The 26,290-nt window shown below is 35.5% G+C and overlaps 1 protein-coding gene across 1 annotated transcript; it reads right to left on the reverse strand.

Moving 5' to 3' along the window:
- Window positions 1–10,064: 10,064 nt before the first annotated feature.
- Window positions 10,065–24,865, reverse strand: LOC142341422 (sodium- and chloride-dependent GABA transporter 1-like). Its single transcript, XM_075392352.1, has 6 exons — window positions 24,684–24,865; window positions 21,853–22,011; window positions 21,057–21,281; window positions 20,440–20,619; window positions 13,258–13,584; window positions 10,065–10,506 (listed from the first exon to the last, which is right to left on the reverse strand). Exons 1-6 carry the CDS (start codon window positions 24,843–24,845, stop codon window positions 10,252–10,254), a joined length of 1,308 nt encoding a protein of 435 aa, XP_075248467.1. The 5' UTR covers window positions 24,846–24,865; the 3' UTR covers window positions 10,065–10,251.
- Between the last annotated feature and the right edge of the window lie 1,425 nt (window positions 24,866–26,290).

Here is a 26,290-nt window from a genome sequence, read left to right on the forward strand (position 1 = left end):
CCAGTGGAAAGTTTGCATTGAACAGCAATTCTTTGCAACGATAATAAAATAATAAACAGCAAATTTTTATAAGAATATCCTGACTCACTAACAGTAGTTTCCACTCTCCTTAAAAAATCGTCAAAAATTACAGAAATGTTGAAATTGAGTTGAATCATTTTTTACAAACTTCAAAGAATTGTTAAAAGTACAATATTAATCAGAAAAAACTGTAGCCTTTTAACAAGAAACCAACAAATCATTATTAAAAATCTAAATGCACGGGCGAAGAGTCTAAAAGGGGGGGGTGGGTGGGGGCGAGCAGTGAATTATCAGAGAAATTGAAGTAAATGCTCTGAGTTCTCTGGATCTTCTGCAAATGTTTGTTCTCAATGTAAATAACTACAGTCCCACGCGTGTGTCGAGAAATAGTTCAACCTGCCTTGATCACTATGTGTCGCAAAAATTCATGAAGGTAACTACAGTAGAAATCTCATTCACTGACCATTCCGTTTAAATGTGATAGTCTAGATCAAATGTCAGTTGAATCAAATTCGCTTTTAGAGATTTTATTAAATTTGACGCTCAAACTTTGCAAAAACTTCTGTATCTTATCAACTACGAAAATGAGAATATTATACTTTGCGATATTATTACAGCGGTCACAGAAATTTCAGCAATAGTATTGAAAAACGTTTATTGATTTTTCCCAACGCAATTGCATTCCAAAGGAAAAGTTTGGATGAATTCCGAGCTATAGAAGAAGCCCAAAAAGTTCACAAAGGAAACATATGATACCTAATCTCGGCTACAAAAACAGAAAAAAAAATTGTTGAATTGCGGAATATTTTGAACGGAAATTTGCGATACAAAGAAAAAAATTAGGATCAAACAAATGAATATTCAAATGATCGAGATCTTTAAAAAAATTTTTACTAGCTCCAGAATTTTCAAGCAAAAATGGGAATGTGGAAAACGCAAACTGTTTTAACAATTTCTTTGTTTCTGTTGGGCAAGCGATTGCACACAAAATCAGGGAAATGTGACTTCGATTTTCCTGATGTTGAATAAATTGTATTCTAGCTGAGACCACTACAAAGAAGTTTTCAATTGAATTTACTGTCTCAAAACAAAAAATCAACCGACTATGGTGGCATTAGTAACAAAATCTTTATATTAGCAGTCCCAATCATGAGCGTTCCTATTGCTAACGTTTTCAATAAATGAATTGAGTTAGGTGTTTCAGTTAGCGTTGACCAAATTTTTTTGAGTAAATTCAGTAAATTCAACAAATATGAATATTAATGTAGAATACTTAATTTAAGAACTGACTACTTGAAAAAGCGAACACAATTTGCCAAGGCGGTATGTTTTGTTATTCTATGTAACTGACTTACCTAGTAAATCGAAATCTTCAAAAACAACACTTCTCGCTGATCACGCTATCGTAACGCAATCTCGACTTTTTCAAAAGTTTTAGCGCAATTTACAATGATGTTAAAAATCTTGATAACTTTTGCAAAGACAAAAAATACGGATCAATTCAAGCAAAAACAATCTTCTTAATTTCGGAAAAAATTGACCCAGCTCGTGATTTCTATTTATCGAATTTGCCTGTAGTAACCGTTACAATCATTACATTTTTAGGCATTACTATTGTTGAAAAATTTTCACGTTGGGATTACGCTAAATTCAATTTAGTAAAAAGCTCGTTACATTGATTTTTGTTTCTTTTTATCTGCATGCAATGTTTTTGATAGGCAACAGTTGATAAGGTTTTACAAATCATATGACCATATGAAATCATATGAAATCATATGGCAGTTCCTCTAATTTAACTTTCTCAAAAGCAATTTGAGAAAAGTTTATTTTCGACGAAAGCAAGAAGCAAGTTTTTTAATCAATAAAGACACATTGATTATGTATTTGTTTTTTAACATTTTATTTTTTCAGTGGTGAGCTAGCGCTAGTCTAGGCACCAATATTCTGGGCATTGGCATAAGGCCGTCTGATTGCAAAGAGCTCGAACATTGAGATACAACAACAGATATTGACCTTTTGTGGCCTTAAATTTGATCAGCATTGAGTTTAAAACTTTCGCAAAGTGTCGAAGTGAAATTCGTCAAGCGTCTCCGATGTTCAAATTAAAGCATTAACGGGAGAAAAGCCACCGAGATTTTTGAACGTTTCCTTAAAAATCAAATACATCCTCAATGTGTCTTTTGAATAAAAAACTTGCTTTTACCAGATTTTTCAGGAAACGTTCAAACAACTTTGTGGTTTGTCTCCCTTTAAAGCTTTAATTTGAACATCGAAGACTCTCGACGCACTTCACCTCGACACTATGCAAAAGTTTTAAACTCAGTGCTAATCAAATTTAAGGTAACAAAAAGTCAACATCTGTTGTTGTATCTGCATCACCCCCCCCCCCCCCGAGCTCAATGGGTGAAAATATCACGCACCCACTGAGCTGGGTAGCAGGGGTGTTATCCCCTTTTTTTAATCCCCTTCGGCGTCTTCATCTATCGTTTAACAAATTTAATTTTCTTGTGTTATAATTCTCTCTTCTGTTGCCCTACATGAAATTGGCAGAAATACTCTTTTGGTCTGGACAGTTGATCTGATTTTTTAAGGGGGGGGGGGTGGGGGCGAGCAGTGAACTATTAGAGACAATTGAAGTAAATGCTCTTGGACAGGTGTGGGAAAGAGGGCTAATAAGAAGGGAATCTACAAATATGCATGCAGCCAAGCATGAAATATGGAGAAAAGAATGAGAGAACATTTGGGCAAATCTTCTTTGAAAAACTTTTTATAAGAGAAGAGAGGGGCTGATGGGGGAAAGAGGGATAGTTGATTTACAGATTGTTCCTTATGTTCTTGAAGGAATAACAAAAAGTGTGCGTGTGTGGAGGGGGGATGAAGGTGTGTGGTGTGTGGGTTGGTGTTGTTGATTTATTCACGCCTGTCTGTCACTTTGAAGGGTCCCTTTTGTCACCCTGTCCCCTCCGTACCTGTTACCTGCTCGGGGGGTATATAGAAAGGGGTTCTGACATGAAGAGAAAAGCACAAAAGTACCTTGTCAATTGTTCTTTTCACACTCTTCAATCTCTTTAAGTTGGTGGGAAAATCCTCTGCTTACAGCAGTTTGACCTTCCAGTGGAAAGTTTGCATTGAACAGCAATTCCTTGCAACGATAATAAAATAATAAACAGCAAACTTTTATAAGATTATCCTGATTCACTAACAGTAGTTTCCACTCCTTAAAAAATCGTCAAAAATTACAGAAATGTTGAAATTGTGTTGAATCATGTTTTACAAACTTCAAAAAATTGTTAAACGTACAATATTAATCAGAAAAAAATGTAGCCTTTTAACAAGAAACTAGCAAAACATTATTAAAAATCTAAATGCACGGGCAAAGCGTCTAAAACTTGAAAAAAATTTTAGGTGTTGATCAACGCAACTGTAGTCAGTCCCATAAAGTTGCAATGCAAGCGAACGTTCGAAAAACTCGAGGCATGCAAATGGACAGTGTTTTCCTAGATATCTCCATGTATTAAATTTGAACTTTGACCTTTGAAACGTTCGCTTGCGCTGCAACTTTATGGGACTTACTATACGCCTAATTAAAAACACAATACTAACTTTTCATCATTTGGAAAGGTCTTGCAAAAGTGCAAATGACCTTGAACGTTTATTTTGCCTTGGCTTTTGCGTGATCCTCTTGAGCTTTCTTTCGACTTGAGTTTGATCATTGCCAAATTCTAAACCAATACCTGACCAGAATCCAGCCGCCAAAGTGAAAAAGATTCAAACGGCTGGGGATAACCATCACGTATTAAAAAAGCACAAGCGAAATTGGCGAGAAAGAATGAGGACACGAAGTGTGGGTTGGAGTACGAGCCGCAGAAACAGACCAAGTACATTTACATTTAGCTTCAGTTGCGTATTGAGCTTGGTTTTTACTAATGTTCTTCTTTCGTCGGCCTAAAAATTTTGTCACCAGTTCTTGCAAGCGTTTTGTTACACGCAAAGGCAGAACGGAATTGCGTTTGGCTGATTTTGACATCTTGGAATACGGTTACGTCGAATTCTGGAATTCAAGCAAAATCCTTTATCGCCTGAGTTCCGCAAATATGGATTTTTATAATTTTGGGGAAATGCGAAACGTAACCCCATACCACAATTTGATAAACAATTTCCACAATAAAAAACTCCACAATACGTTTAACTAATTTCCTCAGTTTTGTTGCTAATTATACATTCAGTTGCACTTAATTAAGATCAGATTAAATCATTGCTATCACTGGTTGCTAAATTGGAGTTGAAACTTCCAGAGGTGTCTCAACTATTTCAAAATTGTAAGCTGATTTTAAACTTAGTTTGTTAAACTAGATTAAACGAATTGCGTAATGTTCAAAGATAGAATGCATGCTACAAATTTTTTGGCCTGTATTTCACAATTCTTAAACTGTTTTAATTTTTGGGAATTCTTTTACTTATTTTCCTTTAAATGCAATGAATGTAATCCGTTTCCGCAAAAATTGTAAATCCCATGTATTTGCTTAGCAAAACGGAATTGAACTCAAATTTCACGGACGTAAATTACGTCTCTTTTGAACGTGTAATATTTTATCCGTTTACCGCTTAGGCGCCAAATTGTTTTTGATTTTAAAAAAATTGATCAGAGTAACTTTAGTATCAACAGAGAAGTATTTTCCAGAACTAAAATCCACAAAGAACCTGAAATAGTATTAAATGGTTTCAGTTTGGTTTTTTAATACCTTTTTCCTGTTTTTCAAGACTGAAGCAAGTCAGGTTATTTGCCTAGACAACTGTTACAATCATGCATCAGAGTGGTTTGCCAGGAACTTACATAACTTCTAATTATCTGCAAAGGCATTTTTTTGAATGAGTGTTGCGAAATAACCATAATTATTTATAACGTCAGAACGTTTCAAGAATTTGAAGATGCTTCTTTGTAAAAGAGCTGAAAATTCTGGCCAAATTATTCGGTTGTTTAAGAGGACTGAAAAATTTTAAAACTGGACTAATACAACACATTCTTTTCTTAGCTAGCTGGCCATATCCTTGCAACTTGAGTGCTTCTTTATTCCTGCTCGTTTTCTTGAGCTTCAAATTGCTCATTATCAAGCAAAACTAAAAGAGGATATTTTATTGAAAACATCAAAAATTCTTCAATTGCTGCTCAATTAAAATGGAAATAAACGAACACCTACGAAGAAACACGTCCGATTTGTTGAACAGAAGATGAGAAAAATAATGTAGAACATAAATATAATCAAGGAAAATTATAAATCAACAGCTGTAAGCAATAGCTGGCCGATTTATTTATTCCAGCCTGAAGTATTTATTTTGATTTGTATAATAATTAAAATTAGGGAGTACTCATCTCCAATATAGTATGCTGAAGTCCTTAGAGTCAGCACGCAAGAAAAAGTCAATACAGTTTTTGAACTAACATAAAATCGCTGTTAAATCGATGCTGACGTATTTCAAAGACGTCGGGTTGCTGAGAGTTGGCTATAACATCTTACGGGCAAAGGGATAGGATCTCCAATCAACGACAGTATCATGTTTCAAATATGGCCCATTGAAAATTGAAATGAAATAACGATGAAATAATCTATGTCAAGTGAAAAAAATCAAACAAAAACTCTGGGACTGCCTTGAAAAAGTTTTTCAAAATCTATGGGAAAGTTTTAAAAGAGTACACCAGGTAGCGTTCTTAGGAGTAATCTGCGACATATCTAAAACTCGGCACAACAAATCATTATGTTTTGTCACATATTACTTCCCAATCGCTCAATAACTGCTTTGAAAAATAGGCTAATCTGGTCTGCAACAAATTAAAACCCAAAGAGACTCACTGCAGCAGCAGAATAAAATCAGTCACATGTTTTCACAGACAAAAAACAAAGTTTACCAGCAGGTGGAAGTTTTACAATTTTGATTGTTTTCTTTTCGTGGGAATGCACTATAAAAGTAGGAGAGTGAAAGCATCCACATCTCCAAAATAAGTTAAAAATGCTCACATCAAGGAAAAATCCGATCTGACTTTCTTACAGACAGGCAAGTTCTGAAAATTATGAAATGCCCAGTGGACCATATTCCTTTTCTCCAGTACTTCAGTCCGCAGGCTTAAGCATTAACAAAAAAGTATTACTTTACTGAAAAAATTTTGAGCTGCCAAAAAGTTAGAAAAAATGAAAAAGGATAGATTCAAAGTAGTTTATGTTCAGTTGTTATCGTTGTTCGCCAGTCTATCAAGCTGTTGTCTTTTGTTCAACAACAAACAACTTTTCATAGAAAGCAGGCATGACTTGTCAAAATGTATCTAGGTCAATCATGCATCAGAGTTGTTTGCCAGAAGCTTACATAACTTCTATTTATCTACAAAGTCAGTTTTTTGAATGATTATTGCAAAATAACCCTCATTGTTTATAACGTCAGAACGTCTCAAGAATTTGAAAATGCTTCTTTGTAAAAAAGTTGACACTTCTGGCAAAATTATTCGGTTGTTCATGAGGACTGAAAAATGTTAAAACTGGACTAATACAGTACATTTTTTTCTTACCTAGCAGGCCATATCCTTGCAACTCGAGTGCTTCTTTATTCCTGCTCATTTTCCTTATCTTCAAACTGCTCATTGTCCAGCGAAAAAGAAAGAGGATTTTTATTGAAAACATCGAAAATTCTCCATACGCTGCTCAATTAAAATAGAAATAAATGAACACCTACGAAGAAACACGTCCAATTTGTTGAACAGAAGATGAGAAAAATAATGTAGAACATAAAGATAATCAAGGAAACAGACAGGCAAGTTCTAAAAATTATGAAGTGCCCATTGGACCAAATTCGATTTCTCAAGTACTTCAGTCCGCAGGCTTAAGCATTAACAAAAAAGTAATGCTCTACTGAAAGAAAATTTGAGCTGCGAAAAATTTACAAACAAATTAAAAAGAATAGATTCAAAGTAGTTCAAGTTCAGTTGTTATCGTTATTCGCCAGTCTATCAAGCTGTTGTCTATTGTTCTTCATCAACAAACAACTTTTCATAGAAAGCAGGACTGACTTGTCAAAATGTATCTTGGTCATTCTATACGAATGAAGGAATCGGAACTGCCGTAGGAATGTTTCATTTTATTAGGGGACGACAGAATGCATCAGGTGATTTTCTAAAGAGTAATCGACCATAAACTCTAAACGTGGCCAAACTTATTATTAAACTTATTAACGGCGTTTCAGTGTTATTCACAAACATGAATAATGATGTAGAAAAGTTGCCTAGTACAGACTTCAACTACTAAAAGCCAGCAGAGTTTCACTGGAGCAGTTGAGTGAAAATGTCAGATGTAACAACAAAAAATGGGCATCTTTTATGAACAGAAAAGCTGAACACTTAAAGCTAGTTCCAGTTCATTGAAACAAAACAATTTTCGCTGCTCATGTACTGCCGGTGACTGTCTTATAATTAAAGAATAGTACAAAATTATCTCAAAATTCCTTATGTTCAAAAGACAAAATTTCATCAACTCACACGCAAATTCAACGATCTGGCCTGAAAACTGGCGGCTTTTTACTACTAGGTGTAGGTTTTTCATATAAATGAAAACAGCTGTAAAAAATTAATGCCACGTGTAATCAGTTTTCAAATCATAATGGAAATTGGTTAATTTTGAAATAAAATGAAGCAACAATACTCTGCGACATTTATATCCTGCTATATTTTGGTCAAATAGAGCTTGCTCATGATTTTTCAACATTTATCCATTTTTTCACCAAAAACTTATAGCTTCCAAGTTTTAGTTCTAATTGGAGTGTTTTTTGGGTCAAATTTGAAGCCAATAATAAAATTGAACCCTTAGAACAATTTGGTCTCTGTTTTTGTATTTTCACGTCAGCAAAGTTTCATTTATGCGCTTGTTGAAGTACAATTATTGGTTGGTTTTTAGTTATTTTAAATTTCTTCGAATTTATTCGGCTGTTGAAAATGTTTAAAAACTGTGTACCTGTTTTTGCCTGTCAAATCAATCAACTGAAACACATTGGAATCTTTACAAGACAAAAAGAAAAGAGAGTTTTTTTAAAGCAACACTAAAATCAAAAATTTAAGAAAATTTGATTTCCTTAAAAAATGGTTTTTTTATTTTTGTTGAAAAATTTTCTGTATCAGGAATTGCCTTCAATTTTTCAAATTCAAACTGCTTTCGTGGAGGTTTTAGTGCTGTCTCCGTTTTTTGGAGTCCAGCGTCAGTTCGAGAGCTTTGAGAGTTGAAGTAACCAAATTTTTGTCTATGACGTTTATCAAACTCACTGATGATAATCACGCATTGAAGTCTTTTTTCCGCTAAAAGTGTTAGTTTTGCTCTTATATAAAAACATATTCCTCTAGCAGCCGGTAGTGCTTGATCAAGCCACTTTTGTCTGGACTGCTCGGCTCTTATTTTAACCAGATGACTCCGGGTAATTTGGAAACTGTCACACAGCTGACCGACCTGAAAATTTCATTCCGATTTGTAATTAAACGGAATGCGAGTAGAGAAATACAAAACAAAAAGTTCAATTACTACAATTGATATTACTGAAAAATTTTACTTTGGAAAATATCAAAATTAATTTACAAAACTACAGCACAGATTTAACTAAACTGTTGCAAAAAAATGTTACATAATTCATAGCTGAATTGCATTAATTTACGAATGGCTTCAAATCTGCAACAGTTTTCCCTCACACAGATCTCAATGTCAATTTCGTTTATTTGCAAAATTGTGATTAATTAAAAATTCATAAATTTAGCAATTAAAAAATTGAATGAAATTCGTCATCATTAAACTTGGCACACGGTTGTATTATCAACATCAAATTGGGGGTGGGTGGGGGGGGGGGGGGTATTTAAGTGGTGAGTTGAATGGGGGGGGGGGGGGGCTGGTTCGGAAGGGCATGAGCTATCAAATCGTGATACTGATAATCTAGAAAAGGTATACAGATTTCGGAAAAGGTGAAAAGGTATACGTGGAATTAAAAGTGGTATCGTAAAAAGGTATCGAAAACTGATAAACAGGAAATTTTCATGTGGTCTCTGGATTGAAAGTTATCGAACAGATTGGGGAGTGGGGGCGAGAGCAGGGGGGGGGGGGTGTGGGTGGTGAATTACAAAAATGTGTTTTACTATGGAGTATTGTTGTTTGTTTGTTTGTCAATTCGTGCGACCCCGAGCAAAAAGTGGATTTTTGTTGTTTTGTATTAATTTAGGAATGGATAGGGCGGGGGGGGGGGAGTGGGGGTTGGGCAACAGGGGGTTGTTACCGGGCAACCATTGGGGAGGTTACGAGGCAACAGGGGGTGAGGGTACGCGTCACACGGGGACAACGGATCCAGCTCTCCTCTATAAAAAATTATAGTCCAATTTTGAAAGGATTGATTGAAGGTTGAATTTTTTGTACTATAGAGGGGAGAAAACAACACAAACAGCTACATTTCATTATTTACAAACAGGCAAAAATTTTTTTAAGATATAGAAAATTAAAGACAAAAATACTATAATTCTTATTATTACTGTTTTGCAAACTTATTCCGGTACAAAATATAAAAAGTATAGATTATGCAGCAATTTTGTGTGCAGCTGAAATAGATACTAAAATAGATAATAAAAACACGTGAGAAGTAAAAATGGCAAGTTAGAAAACAACAAAGACAAAATATTCAAGTTTACAACACAATCAAATCAATACTTATTGTTTATTTCTTCCATGTAAACAATGCTTGTTCATTGAATGCATAGGCGAGGGTTCTAAATGGGTTCAAGGTTAATTAAAATACACCTGGGCTGTGATCCATAATTTCAAACTTTAAGGGAAGTTTCTAAAGTTGTGGAAGAAAATGGAGGGGAGTTTCTCTTCTGAGGATAACTGGGTAGTGGTATTAATTCAAACACAAATATCTCAATTACTCACATTATATATATATATATATATATATATATATATATATATATATATATATATATATATATATATAAAGATATATATTGATCAAATTGATCAATTTTGAAATATTTGAAGGAGCAAATGAAACCACCGATACATAGAAAGGGGGTGGGGGCATTTCGGGGGTAAGTTTGAGACATTCATCTGAGAAGAGGAGGAAATATTTGGAGAACTATACTAACTATTTAGGATTGTTGAGTGATATTACGTGTAGTATAAGTACTGCTTTATCATAAGCAGTCAATATACTCATAGTATTATACTATGCAGCAGTTTCTGCTTTTTTACTACTGTAATCCGTGTTGTCGTTCACAATTGCGGGTCCGTTGTGGGCGGTACCTGCCCCCGCAGCACATGCGGCCCTGATCTCCTCCAACCTGGCCTGTATCTCAGGGGTAGGGGTGGTCACGTGTCTGAGCTTCTCCATGAGTGAGTCCCCGGGGGCACAGAGGGTTTTGAAGAGGGCGTAAAGGGGAATCACCAACATACTTGACAGTGCCATCATCCAGCCCATTATCTAATCACTCTTTACTCTGACAAATTGAACGTTTTTGTTTTTCTATACGACCGAATAACATTTATAGACGAATAATAATAAGTCCATTAGCGACAAAACTTTCATATAACAAACCATACGTTATTTTCAACATAACTCCGCAAAATGTACACTTTTGAGATTTTGGTGCTTCTGTGGACCAGACTGATAACAACTCGTCACATTTTCTCTTTTACTGTAAGTGTTTCTTTTTTCGACAAAAACTGGACGTTAACTGTGGACAAAATTGACAAAAAAGCATGGCTTTCGTTCAAATATTACGGATAACGCGACCAATTTCTACAATTTCGAGCGTGCAAAAGTGATTTTGATCTCCTTATACAACAACGAACTTAACTTAAATTATACCTTGTTTGAATTTGGATTCTGCGCTCTGAATCTTTTCCATAGAGCAACGAATTTCTTTTCCATAGAGCAACGAATCTGGGCGCTTAATTAAGATACGTTAGTATTTGCAAGCATCCACTCCTGATGAAATTTCGGATTTATGGATTTTTCATAGTGGATTCTGCTGTGTCCACAACTTCTGCGTGCTTTATAAATTAACAGGAGAAATTCAAATTAAATTAAATTAAATTTTAAAATCAATGATGTAAATTGGTTCACATCAGATCCCTGTTATCGAGTTCAGTTCGAATCAAGAATGATCTTGAAAAAATCTTTTGAAAAATTTCTCTTCTCCTTTCGCTCCCAAATGTTCTCGCTAATGATTTGTGGCCCATATGATCAGATATAAAAATCTGAGCTCTCCACTCATTGGGCGGGATATCAAAAACTCATTGATTGTCCCCGCTCATTGGGTGAGACAATTTCAAAGAAGACTCCCCTTCAACGCATGAGATAAGTATTCAAATGTGTGCTCGAGTTTCATATGCGTCCATAACCTCGGGTCTATTAAAATGAGCATGATTGCAGACCCCCAATTTTCTATAGCTAGTGATAACCCAGCAGGCTGCAAACATCTGTTATCAGCCAGAATGGCTGTACGTTTGAGGGTTTTCGATGAATTCTCTCTGCTTCAAATTAGAGGATTCGAATCACTAGCTCTTAAACATATAAGTCTAATTGCTTACAAGGATAGTTAAAAAATAGGATTTTAAAAATGAGTTATATTAAGATTGTAAGGAAACATAAAAACTATAAATTTATTAAGACCAAAGTTGAGAGAAAATTGTTGGATTTTTGCTATCTCAGTTCTCAATTCAGTCGTTCGAAAGCAATCAGTTCAATTTCAGTAGGGTCACCAAAAAAAATCTTCAACATTATTTTTGCTATATCTTAGTAACTCTATAAAAAAAGTTGGATATATAATTGTTTAGAGATTTCCTTTTTTATGGTTCAGACTTCTGTTTGTGACAAGTTCATAAGATTATAATTTGTTACTGAATAGGTAAAAATGGACTGATCAGTGTGCAAATCGTTCATCAGCGTACTTTCTTTTAGTTGCATCGGTTTTTTTGTAGATGGATATTGTTTAGTTTTTTACCTTTAAGTAATATCAGAACGAAATAACCATTTTTTTTTGTTATTTTCCCATTGAAAACAATTGTCAAAAAGTTTGAGCTCTCCAATCATTGGGCGAGATATCAAAAACTCATTGATTGTCCCCGCTCATTGGGTGAGACATTTTCAAAGAAGACTCCCCTTCAACGCATAAGATAAGTATTCAAATGTGTGCTCGAGTTTCATATGCGTCCATAACCTCGGGTCTATTAAAATGAGCATGATTGCAGACCCCCGATTTTCTATAGCTAGTGATAACCCAGCAGGCTGCAAACATCTGTTATCAGCCAGAATGACTGTACGGTTGAGGGTTTTTGATGAATTCTCTCTGCTTCAAATTAGAGGATTCGAATCACTAGCTCTTTAACATATAAGTCTAATTGCTTACAAGGATAGTTATAAAATTGGATTATAAAAGTGAGTTATATTAAGACTGTAAGGAAAGATAAAAACTATAAATTTATTAACACCAAAGTTGAGAGTAAATTGTTTGATTTTTGCTATCTCAGTTCTCAATTCAGTCGTTCGATTGAACCATAAAAATTTCCATTTTTATGGTTCAGACTTCTGTTTGTGACAAGTTCATAAGATTATGATTTGTTACTGAATAGGTAAAAATGGACTGATCAGTGTGCAAATCGTTCATCAGCGTACTTTCTTTTAGTTGCATCGGTTTTTTTGTAGATGGATATTGTTTAGTTTTTTACCTTCAAGTAATATCAGAACGAAATAATCATTTTTTTGTTATTTTCTCATTGAAAATAATTGTCAAAAAGTTTCCAGACTACTAATAATTATCAAAAAATTTTGTGTTTTTACATTTGAAAACCTGTTCAACATTAAATGGATTAAATGTATTCGTGAATATGAAAATATCTGACAAGAGTTGCACTCAATTTTCCCGGGGAGCATATAGAATTATTACGTTTTTACGTTATTCATTACGTAGCAAAAAGAGCAATTTGCTCGTGTTCAGGTATCCTGGTTTATCACTTCTATTAAGGGCCATCAGGTTTCACAGGTTGATGATATTCTATGAGCAGGAATTGTTATTTTTTTCTCGCAAAGATTTTTTGAACTGGAATACAATGATTCTCAAAACAAAAGTTTTAGCCTTTAGGTTGATGCCTTTAGAAAATCAAATTGTTGAGATTTCTCAAACAAGCAAGCAAAAATATCTGTTAAAGGGTGTAGTTTTAGTGTTCATACCTCAGCCCAGCCTGGGTACTGGTAGGTGTCTCCATATTTGGGGGACTCGTACTTGAGGAGGGTGAAGATGAATATTCCACCTATCATGGCAGGGGTGAGACCAAACCAACATATCTTCCACCAGATGAAGGGTCTGTACCCTATCATGTGCTCCAGACACGTGACGAAGTTGGATGCCCCGAATACCCAGGAGATGGAGATGGTCTCGAAGAATGCGAGCCAGAGGAGACTGTAGCCACTGGCAGAGTATGTGTCCAGAAGGGTGAACATGTAAATACCCCCCTGGGAGATACAGCTGGTGCCCACTATGTATGACAGAAAACACACCTGTAACAAACCCACCTATAATAAATCAGCTATTTATTCTTTTACTCTTTTTGAACGCATCGTGCCCCTGTCGGTATAGAAAAATGGGTCTGCTTGGCTCTTATTCCCATCACGTAGTCAAAAATGAGAAAATAAGCAAAAAAATAGACTGTTTCTCAAGCTATGATTGGTTAATTTTCAGTGTTTCCAAGATCGATGTCCAAGAAAAAAATGACATCTGATCAAACCCGATTAGACTGAAGGCGGCTGGGGCCACCCTGGGTCAGACCAGTTGCAGATCATTTTCCAGACTTTCATGAGTTCTGTTCAGGCCGGAACAAAAACTGAAAACCCCCAGGTTCAAGTTTGAAAATGACAAATGTCTGTCTTTTGCCATTTCGTAAAAATTCGCCATTTCTGATCAATTTTGCTGAGTTAGAAATCACCTTGTTTTGTGCGCCAGAAGCAGCCTCTGATCAAAATACTGTTGCGCTCTAATCGCTTCTGATCAGACCCTCTTAGATTGAAATCACTTCTGATCATATCTCTTTTCAAGCCTTCTTCATACCTTTAATTTTTTACAAGATTGTGTTATACGAGCGTGCAATAAGCCCATGTCTGCTCGGAACTGGTCTAATCAAAGTTCATTTGATGGCAAAAATTCTATCAATTGACAAAAATTCTGTCAAAATTGACAGAAATTCTGTCATCCTTGCATTTTCGTAAGCATTCATAGTTTATTATGGTTTAAGCGGCAAAATGCGCACCAAATATTTTTTTTACTTCAGCGTAGATTTAAACCGAAAGATTATATTCATATCAAACGGCGCCAAGAATTAGAGCTCACCGGGCATAGTGACGAATAAAAATTAGATCCGAATACGTAGATTTGACTGGTCAAACATGATCGTTTGAAAGCAAAGTGCAAAAGGAAATGGCGAATTAAATAAGTTGTCGCCACTTAATTCCTTGTCTTGTGTCGTCGATTTGCGGAATTATTGCATTTCGTTGCCGCATACCCTGCAAGGGTTCGATCACGGATAGACATTCAAGAGGTTGAATTTCTGACTGTTTAGCTAAAAGACATGCGTTCAGAAACAACTAATGAGTTCTAAGATAAAAATTTATAGTAATACGTTTTTGAATAACGTAGGGAAAATGTCTTTTGATGCTTTTTAATTCCATTGCAGTGAGCCGCCCGTTTGCAAAAGTAGCCAGGATACGTCAGGTACTGGTCGGTCGACCTGTGGCTAGAGTTAAGTGAGTGTTCATCCTCACACAGACATCTTTTATGGAGGCAGGGGAATGAACTATCAATTGTTGGTCTGTGAATCTTAGTTTTTACTTTTCAACGATCGAGTCGATTTGGCTTTGGTTCTCGTTTCACGGCCTTGCGCCGCACGACTATTCCAGTCATTTGTTGGCTATACACTGAGTCACGACTATTCCACTCACTTTTAGACTGAACCCTTGACCTGAAGTTTTCTCCGCTCCAGAGCTTTCAAAACTCTGATCAAGCCGTGTCCATATTTCTCATTTAAAGTTAGTGGAGACCCCGTGTCAGATCGAGTGCACTTCACTTTCCAAATGTCTGTAAGCTGTGTTTAGATCAGAACAAATTTTAAAAACAAATCGAGGTTCAAGTCTGAAAATCATAAAAAATTCTGTCACACTTGCAATTTTGTAAGCATTCGCCATTTCTCATGAATTTTTGGAGCCATAAATTACCTATGATCGTGCACTAGAAGCAGCCTCTGATCAGACAAATGTTTCGCTTTATCCACCTCTGATCAGAACCGTCCCAAATAGAAATGAGTTCTGCTTATATCACTTTTTAGGCCTTTGTACAATCAATCTTTCATGATCGTGCAATACCAACTGTTTTATAGTTCATTGTAGATTTAAACCGAAACAATATATTGATAGTTGATTTCAAACGGCGCCAAGAACTATAGCTTCACGGATGGTGTGGACTAAGCATAAATTCGAATTAGATCCGAATGCATAAATTGATTGGTCAAATATTCTGATCTTTTGAAACTTGAGTGACTTTAATTTAATCAACTGGGTATTAAATAAGTTCTAGTTGCAGTACTTGATTCTCTTAAGTTGCACAGTCGAGTTGCGCAGTACTTTCTTGCCGTAAACCCACCCCATGACAGATTTCAATCACAGATAGACATTCATTATTCTTATTTCTAGTTTTTATCGCTCAAAAACTTGAGTTAAGAAGCAATCAATGAGTCCTCGGATAAAATTTATAGTAAAGTTTCTGAATTACTTAGGGGAAATGCCTTTAGATGTTTTTTCATTTCCAATGCAGTGAGCCGCACTATTGCAAAAACAACCAGGATAGGTGAGGGATTGACCGGTTGATCTGTGGCTATGGCTAAGTTATTGTTCACCCTCACATAGACATATTTTACGGAGGCAAGGAAATGAACAATCAATCGTTGGTTTGAGCTCCAGTCAGACCGGAAAAAAATTTAAAAGGCCAAGTTCTGACAAAACCCTGTCATCTTTGCCAATTGGTAAACCTTCGCAACCTTCGGATCAATTTTGTAGAGTTTAAGATCATGTAAATTCGTGCAATGGAAGCAGCCTCTGATCAGACTATTGTTGCATTCTAACAGCTTCTGATCAGACCGTTACAGATTGAAAAAATTTCTAATAATATCACTGTTCAGATATTTGTTTTTCATGACTATGTAAAACGGGGGTCTGTCTGCCTGAAGGTGATCTAATCAGAATTTTTTGAAGCCGTGAAACTAATCCATATTGAAAAAACAGCATATATTTAAACTAAAACAATATATTGATAGCTGCACCAAGAATTAGATCTATACAGACAAAGTGTCGAATAAAAAGAAACAAGAATTCAATTGGAATGCTTAATTTGGTCGAACATTCCGATAGTTTGCATTTAAAGTGTCTTAAAAATAAGAAATTGCGAGGAAAAACTTTTCGTCACTTAATTCTTTTCCTTGTCTTGTGTCGTCGAGTTATGCAGTATTTGGTCTCTCTAGTACCACACCCTGACAGGCTGAAATCACGGATAGACATTCATTACGTTATTTTTCAGACTCTTTAGATGAAAAATTTATTTAAGCAGCAACCAATGAGTTGTCGGATAAGAATTTAAAGTAAAACATTTCTGAATAACGTAGGGGAATCATCTTGAGATGCTTTTTTCGTTTTAATAAAAAAGCCGCCCACTAAACCAAAGCGCAGTGAGGCATCCTCTAACATTTCAGCCAGGACAGGTCAGGGGCTGCTCGGTTCACCTGAAGCTATGGTTAAGTGAGTGCTCATCCTCACACAGAGAGCTTTTACGGAGGCAGGGGATTGAACCTTCAATCGTTGGTCTGGGAAGCTTGCTTTTTACTTCTCAACTATCGCGCCATTTTGGCTTTGATTCCAATTTTATGGTATTGCGCCGCACGACTGTTACGTTCATTCGGCGTCCATTTTTAGACAAAAATCCTAAGGAAGAAATTTGGCGATTGTCAGCCAAACCAATATTCACTATTACATCAATACGCATTAGGATGTTTTTACAAACTTGAGGAAAGAGTTTTTGTTCACATGGAACAGATCCTGAATATCGCGAATTAACTGAGAGAACATAAATTGAGCACTGAATAAATTGGCGGTAGCAACATATGTTTAGTTTTGAAGTTCTGCAGCTTAATAGAAAGGCTGAAATATATAGCTGGAGCTTTATCGACAACACCACCGACATCATATCAATCGACATAAGACATTGAGCGACATTTTATCTAATGTGGAACATAATTGATCGAATGGACTGATACCCGTTTCAAAGAGGGAATAAAAAGGAGCTGATGTTTACATGCACAGATATAAACAAATATCGTGTCTAATCTATTCAGGCCAATTGATGTTGTCAAGGGCTTTAGTCTCTCTCTTTCAACACTGGTCCCTTGGGATCTCTAGGGTCCACTGGCTTCTGTTATAAATGAGAATCTATCCATGTTTGAACACAAGACCACCAAGTCAATAATCTCTGTTCCAATCGACTACCTCTGAGACTGTTTGCGCAATTAAGGCAAGTAGTAAATAAGTGTCGGGGAGACATAGATTTTTCTTCAATTCAAACACAAAAATACACCACATCATGAAGGTTGGAAAAAAACTATAATCATTGCTTGGCAACAGTTTTCTGCCGAAAAAGTGTTACAATTAGCCGAAACTAACATTCGGCGAGTTATGTTTTCAATTATTTAAGACCTGTTTTTTGAAACAAAATTCTTAATAGTGATGATATAAGTGAATCCTATTCTGCAAATTGTCGTTTTAATCCCCATTTAGAATCTCCGACGGACTTTCAAACAGTCATCTACCAATTAGGTTTCAATTTATTTCAGTCATTTTGAGACGATTGTTAACAGCATTGCAGGAAACAGTGCCAAGTGCAAGTATACACACTCGCTAAAAGCGGCTAGTGCCCAAGTAAAGATGTTATTTCAAAGAAATCTGCCTGCATATCATACGCGTAGCTCCACACTCAACAACTAAAGAGCCATTCAATTTTTAAGTAATCTTAATGACTTTTGACATTCTTATAAATGAATGAACAAAGTTGTCCGCTGCCCAAATCCCATCTTCCAATCTCAGCTTGGATAAAAACAGTTTCTATGTGAACCTGTTCTTTATTCATTGGCAGCTTAATGAAAAAAGAGGCACATTAAACCATTTTTAGGAAAGCAATCTGCATAGTACCAAACCTGACATAGTAACTTGTATATTATAATTACGCCCGCCATCAAAATTTTGATTGCATTCTTTGAAATCATTTTCCGGCCTCAAAAAAAAACAAAATAAATATAAATAATCTTGCGGTACGTTTTACACATTTTTAAAAATTGTTCAGTGGAGAACTTGTAACGTTAGATTAGATTAGATTTGAATTTCCAAATGCTGTATAAATAGTACCATGAATTTGTACAATCAGCATTTGAGAGACATTCAAATACGTCGAAACCTGTCTAGTGATGTCTCTTTTCAAGACATTGTAACGTTGTAACGAAACGATTGATTTATTAAAAAGGCAGATACTAAAAGCTAGTCCACAAATCAGAAATGAGAGAATCAATGGAAATACATATCTGGGACAAAAAATCAAATCAAAAATTAGTCACACCAGTGATGAGTCACACAAGCAATCTAATTCAAGATTCAATCTTTTTTTCAGTAATCTTTCAAGGATTTCTTGTTCGACGAGTCTTGATGGTTATCAAATTTAACAATTTTCTCAAGGCAACAAACGTTTATATGCCATAGAAGACACATATAGTTGAATACTTCATGCTGAATTTTAAAAAATTCCATTCAAGTCATTATAACAAGAGCTTACGAGTTTTATGAGCTACTTTCTTTGAAACGCAATTTTGAACCTCAAAAAATGGTTTTTAACAAATTGAAAACGTTATCTGTAAATCAAAAAGCACAATAGCAGCTCTTAATAGGCTTGACCAACCATTATCAGCGCAAGACAATGCCCGCACTTGAGTCTCAGAACATTTCAGCGCTGAACCAACACATTTTAAGAGTGAAAACCTAATTCAGTTTTCAAGTAAATATTTCAAGTTTCTTAAGTGCAGTTTTTGTTCATTTTGATTATATGGAGGTCATAGAGTTCGCCACCCAGGCTAAATTTATCTTTTATAGTCTAAAAATTATTCATGCGCCGAATTTAAGTCTGAACACCATAATGTCATACTTTTATTGCTTACAAGTGGTAATTACTATAGTAGTAATCACGCTCTATATTTTTAAGCGGAATAGTAGGCAAATACCACAACGCCCATTCAGCACAGCATAGTGGTTGTGACTGGCTAAGTAAATTAAATGTTACAATTACCCACGCGTAAGTTCGTATCGCATTCAAATCAAGCCTTGTTGGCGGCGGGAGTTGAACTGAACATATCTAGTGTCAATTGTGACATTAACAGAGTGCATGCCATCCAGAAAAAAAACAGAATACCTGTAGACTGATTCAGCCACCAACCTCCGGGTGAATTATTACTGTCCAAAAATAGCTTAGCTTTTGGTCTAAAAACTATTATGTAGCTTGGAGAAGAAATTGGAGAAGGGTGGAATCCTTATGGGGAACAATAAATTTGCGTTATGTGTTACTACAATCAAAAGTGACTCCAAAAGTGACTCCAAAAGTGACTCAAACTAATCTTTGCGGCAGTAAACTTGCAAGAAGTGTTAGTGTTTTCTGTTTTATAGCTAGATGAGGTCCATGGCACATTGCATCAGAACACGTTGCATCGAAAAACGGGTTTTGAAGTTATCCTCCTTTTTGAGAAAAAAAAACAATAGGTTCACAGACCGTCGGGCGTTGAGGTATTTGAAAAAAAGCGTCGTGCAATCAATTTGGCGAGAAATTGCAAAAAGGCGAAGAATAAAACATTAATTGACTTTCTCAACTGTTTTTTTCCTATCCACTATCACAGGCCCTTAAAAATGTTTATTCTTTACAGCTTTGCAATTGAGCGAAAAAGACTTGATGATGGAAAAAACGTTATTATGTCACTTGATGATGGAAAAAACGTTATTATGTCACTTGATGACGGAAAAAACGTTATTATGTCACCAATAAGCACTTCATTTGTTGGCATTTAAAATTTACTTAACTGAAGCAAAAAGACCAATTCCGGCGAAGAACTGACTATGATTGGACTAAATGTTTGATTAAATTGAAAAAAATATTCTTCTGTGAAACTACCAGCCGGATATTCTGGATAACAGCATAGACCAAATAAAATTTTGCCTGGCAAAGATGTCAGAAATACTTTTAGATAGCAAAATATAGAGGGTGGGGTGGGGGTGTTGGTCTGTACTGACCATTCCTATGAAGAGTGGTCTGTATTTGCGCAGGTAGGTGGGGTACTCGTCGACCATGGCAGTGATGAATCCCTCTACAGTACAGAACTGACTGTCCAGACCCAGCAGCATTACCATGAAGAAGAACATCACTGACCACACTTGGGACAGGGGCATCAGGGTCACTGCCTCAGGGTACACCTACACAAAACACACACAAACACATTTGATGTCTGAGATTATTGAGAATTTGTTAGTGAACATTTAAAAAGTTTTCGAAAATTTGCCTACACAATATCTATTCCCAACAGCTATTCAGTTTGTAGGTTTTAAATAATTTTATTTAGAGGCCATGGAGAGTTTAAAACAATTCAAAATATGTTGAAAAGAATTTTAAAGTGATATAAAAAATTTCTGTAAATATTAAATAGTTTAGTAAGTAAAGTAATAGTATAGTCAGGTGTACAGTATATCAATTCATGTATTCGGATATTCCTAATTTAATAAATGTAAGTTGACCCATACCCTATCCTATCCTAATACATGGATGGATATTAGAAACAACGAATTCCTGAGAATCTCTATTGTATTAAGAATGAACGAGATGGATTACTCATGTTTTATATTCTACTCTATACCTGGAATAAGAGGCCTGGACCCTCCTGTGCCACATCTGAGACATTCTTGCCCTGGTACCATGCCATGTATCCCAGATTGGAGAAGATGACGAATCCCGCAAAGAGGGAGGTACAAGAGTTGATACACCCCACTATCATGGCATCCTTGTAGCAGTTGTTGTGGTACTGGTTGTAACTGCCCAGGGCTATGAGTGACCCAAGGGCCACTCCGTATGAGAAAAACACCTATCAAAATAGATTCAATTTAAAAGTAGTTATACTTTCAAACGTTCTATAACGTTTCATATAAAGAATTCATACGTTTGAACCAACTGGTAGGATCTTTCATGTCCTAATTTTAACTATAATGCGACAAATCAAAATTACGGAATAAATTTTCCCTAAATGTGCTATTGTAATTACAGATTTACTTAATTTAGATGCAATCAATTTATTGGTACCATGTAAATATTGGTAACATGTAAATTTTTAACCATCCGGCTATATTTCCTGAATTTACATGTTTGTGATCCAAATAAAATAAAAATTGGATTGCGGAAGTTAAAATCTAACTCCGAAGATTCAATGCAGATTGATACAAAAATTTAGTCCCGAGAGCTTTTCAATAAAACGTTTTCGCAACCTGGGACTTCAATGCAAAATTGGTCCATATTTGAATTCTTTGAAAGGATATTAAGCTCTCAAAATGTCTCTCAAAATTGTCGGCTTTCTTACAAAAAGGTTGTGCAGAGTATCTACGAGCATTTTGGACGTGAAAGCTGCCGGTCCGTCTAAAGTGGACGTCGAGAAAACAGACCTGTGATCCGGCGTCCATCCAGACATTGGGCTCAAGTAGTTTGGTCATGTTGGGTTTGAGGAAGAACTCGAGGCCATCCAGGGCCCCCTCTAGGGTCAGACCTCTGATGAGTAAAACTGTCAACACCACATACGGGAAGAGGGCTGTGAAGTACACCACCTACACACAAAGTATCATTCAATCAAAAACGGGAATGATACTTTTCAGTTTCTTAATCAAACAGTAAGACTATTTGATAATCTCATTAGTCTAAAAAATTCCGAAATCGCTCATTTTGAGTTTTACGAACACCACCTAGTGTACTGTGTAAGTAGGCCCTGAGCTAAAGTTTAGGCCGGCACTAGCCGTACCCATCAAATCGCTCTATAAAAACAAAAACCCGGGAAATAAAGTTTGCTCGTATAATTATTACTTTTGCCTAAAAATTTTGGTCATATTGACTGAAAAATAAGAACGTTTTGCTAATCAACACACTATGTTATGACAAAGCAACAGCAGTTGAGAAAGCTGAAAAGCTTGTGCCATTATAACGGTTGTTTTGTTTGCGCAAACAATTTGTTTGCTCGGCCTGGTTTAAAAATGGCTTACACTATGAACGCAGCACAGAAATTTTCTAAGCGTGAGCGAGTTAATAACGTGTTATTCGTCAAAGTTTGTCGGTTTTGTAGATTGAGAGACTCTGTTAATCGTTATTACGCGTCACCGAGTTATATTGCCCGAGCGATTCAGCGCATGGCTCTGAATAGTCGCTAAAACTGAGTTAAATTATTTGGCAGACTTTGCCTGATTGATGGAGCCAGAGGCTCGGGTTTCTTGTTGCTGTTTGATTGCCTATTATCAGTCAGTGATTAGCTGACTGAAGGACAATTGCAGCTGTAGTGATTGATTTTAACAAATAGCGGTCAGTGCTATAATTAGGGACCTGATTCAAAAATATACTATTTACTTAGTTATTGTTCCACGGTTGTAGGTGTGTGTGTTACATTTAGCAAAGTTATTCTTAATTTGTTGAAGATAATACAGTATGTTATCTGATACCGAATGAGTTGTGAATGAGAAGTTAATTTAAGTGTAAAATTAATGAATCATTGTTTTTTAACAGTCAGGAGCACAGAAAGAAAATCCTATTGTTAAGATAAAGACGAACCCCTAAAAAATCTGAGATTTTGATAGTGTGCCTAATCAAAATTAAGAATCGTACAGAAAAGTTAAACTGCATTTTGAGTGATTTCTCTATGAGAAAAGTTCAAAAACAGTCTTATCTGATTTTCATTTGTAGAACGTAGAAAATCACTTTTAATGAAAAATCTGTAGCAAAAATGAAAATAAAGAAATATGACTTCATAAAATAATTGCCCGTGAGGCAATTATTTTATGTATAATTTCAGTAATTTGCCACTTTATCTTTCGATACCGCTAAAATGATTGACCGAAACAGCGCTCGTGTTTTCGGCCATTTATTTTGTAAACTGTGGGAACATCGGCTGTCTTTAATATAGTTTGCAAAATTTATAATGCACTCTTCCTTGTTCTGAAGTCTAAAATCTTAGAAAATTAGAATCACTGTGAAGCTACAATGTAAAGTGCCTTCCAATTAATTATTCAACAAAACTGCAGAACTAAACTGGTAAAAAGAAGATTTTTGCTGAATTTTCACTCTAAAAATGTGTATTTTAAAAGTGACATTTATGCACAAACCTTCTTTTTCCAGTTGCGCTTTGGATTCGCGTATAAAAAAAGAAACCATACCTGATCCGTGTCGGGCAACTGAGTCATGAAATTGTATCATTACTAGGAATCTTTTTGTCAAATTGACAAATCGCTTTGGAAACTGTTTGGTAGAATTTTCCGCTCCTCAAATGCATGGTTAGTTTTTGGTTTGAAATAAGACGAATACATTAAAGGCAGCTCATAAATTATTTTTAGGTTATGATTTTAAGTTGGACAATTTTTGTGTCTTGGCACACTGTTTTGCTCTGCAGGTTATAACTTTTTATGCAGATGCACATTTTCGTCTTCTCACTACGAAATCATGTGACCTCGTATTTTGGTAAAAATTTTGTGTTCTTAGTAACTGAAAAGAGCATTGCTTTGTTTTAGGCGTTATATCCTTTTTCCGATCAACTTACTTTTTTCCTCTACTTCCAAACTTTTACTTTTTCAAAGCTAGCTTAGTGTTGGCATTTGGTGTTGTTTGATTATTGTTGTTTCAATAACGTAAACAAATTTTTTTCACATTTTTATTTCGTTCCCTCTGTTCTCTTTGTAGCCCGATAAATATACAGAATTTCTTGTTGATGTGCAGACGTTTCTAACGGAGACTATTTCCTGTCTGCAGGATTTACTTGGTGCATATTAATGACCAGTCACACTCCTATAATTGACTAATGAGTCAAACAATTGTTTCCTCTCATTCAGACTGGCTGAATTTACTGAAAAAAGATTTAGAATAATTTTTAAATTATTAAGTACTTTGTAATTTTTATCGAGTCTTCTGTGAGAAAATACTTTCAATCAATCTTTTCTCACAGCAAGGTTCTGAAACTAGAATAAATGCAGTTCTATAGATTTAGGGGCTTCTGAATACACTTTTTCAGCCTTGTGAAAACATCCCCGGCCGAGGTGTCGACACATTTTCAGCCCATTTTGCTACATGCTGGAAATTTTCGCGTATTTTAATCCATTTTTGATGACTTTTTATATAATCTTCAACGCATTTCTGCATGATTTCCTGAAAGATCTTATACCCGGTATTAGGTTGTTAAAAGCTATTTGATGAAATACACGCGCCTATGTCACCATCCTGAGACAACTGTACTCTCTTTTTTTACCTTTCCAGTCTGTTTGACACCCTTCCATATGCAGAAGTAGCAGAGTAGCCAAGCTAGGAAGAGAGTGATGGCCAGTTCCCACCGGATGATACCTGGCTCGTCTATCCCACTGCTCTCATCCAACACCTTCCGGTACCAGTACTGCTGCACTGCCGGAACCATATCTATAATACATAACGAACACTCACACCATACTATCCATTAGTTTTCACTAAATAGCTCTCCTACTGGACGGATAGAGTTGATTGTTCCGACCCACATTGGTGGAGGAGGAACTATATGCTCAACGGTTTTTTTTGTTTAGTCAATTTTGGCCGATAGATATAATCATTGCAGATAGTTATCAATAGTATCATTAGCAAGCCCGTCAAGTGTAGAATATCAAATTAAAAAGATTTTTTTCCGAGGAGTTATCGTGGTACAAAATTTTGTGAACACTCGCCTAATTTTACGTTGTTTTGTTCACAATTTGTTTTGTTCACTGTTCACTGATTCCAAACTGTTTGGCTAGGGTTTTGCAAAATTCAGCATTTTTCATCAAAAATGACACCAAATATGCATCTTTAGCCCAATTTTTTCACATTTGCCGGAAGTACAAACCTCAAAATTAATGACGTACTCTTCTCAAACTCCACAGAGAGCTAGTTTTACACCTGCTTCCTTTAAAAGTTTTCTGGAATTAAATTTTTGGGGGGTTTTGCTAATTTATTTCAATAATTATACAAAATTCATCGTTTGTTGATATATTGATTGTTTTGTCGAACTATCCATTTTGTTAATTTCTAAACCAAATGGACCAGCAGCAATATCACGGTTACTTTTGGTCCAATTGTGGATGTTTACCACATAAAGTCATTTAAATTAGTTCATTTTTTGTGATAATTACATAGTGGATTGATTGCAAATTATAGTTCAAATATTGAAAGATCTCATTTAAGAACAACTGAGGCCCAATAAACAAATTTTTTATATCCAGTTAAAAAAAAATTTTTTATCTCCTAATTTGGAAAACAGTTTATCCAATTTCAAAAATTGAAACAGCTTACGGACTTTGATTTAATATCAATGTCCATGAAACAATAGCGAGAAACTCGGGTATTTTCACAATTGTATTACCCGACATAAGAAAATGAGATACCAAGCCATTTAATTGTTTCTACAAAATAACACGAGAATTTAAAAAATAAATTGCAAAATTAGCGTATTGTGAATATCACCTCGGTCTGAAAGACTCCATTACGAAGTAGCTCGAGGCAAACTTCACATTAAAATGCTGTTTTATGATTGGAAATTAAACCGCTATTCCCATCAAACAGAGATCATCTAAAGTGTCAATCAATCATCATATTATTTACTCATGACCAACACTTTGCAACTGACAGTCTGAAAAACCAGTGAATCCTTTTCATTGTCGTTCACACGTCGTTTTCCAAATCCAAAGAACAACTTAATCTTGCTTAAAGATTAACCTTAGTTATGGTGACATATGGTAACGTATTTGTTTAGAAAAGCAAAGAGTTCGCACTGCTTTAGAGCCGACTTGCATCGTCTCTTCAAAAAAATTTATACTAAGGAAAACATTTTTTGAATTTACTCGCTTTTACCAT

The sequence above is a fragment of the Convolutriloba macropyga genome, chromosome 6 (genome assembly GCF_964194025.1).
Source record: "Convolutriloba macropyga chromosome 6, txConMacr16.3, whole genome shotgun sequence".
Classification (NCBI taxonomy): Eukaryota; Metazoa; Xenacoelomorpha; order Acoela; family Convolutidae; genus Convolutriloba; species Convolutriloba macropyga.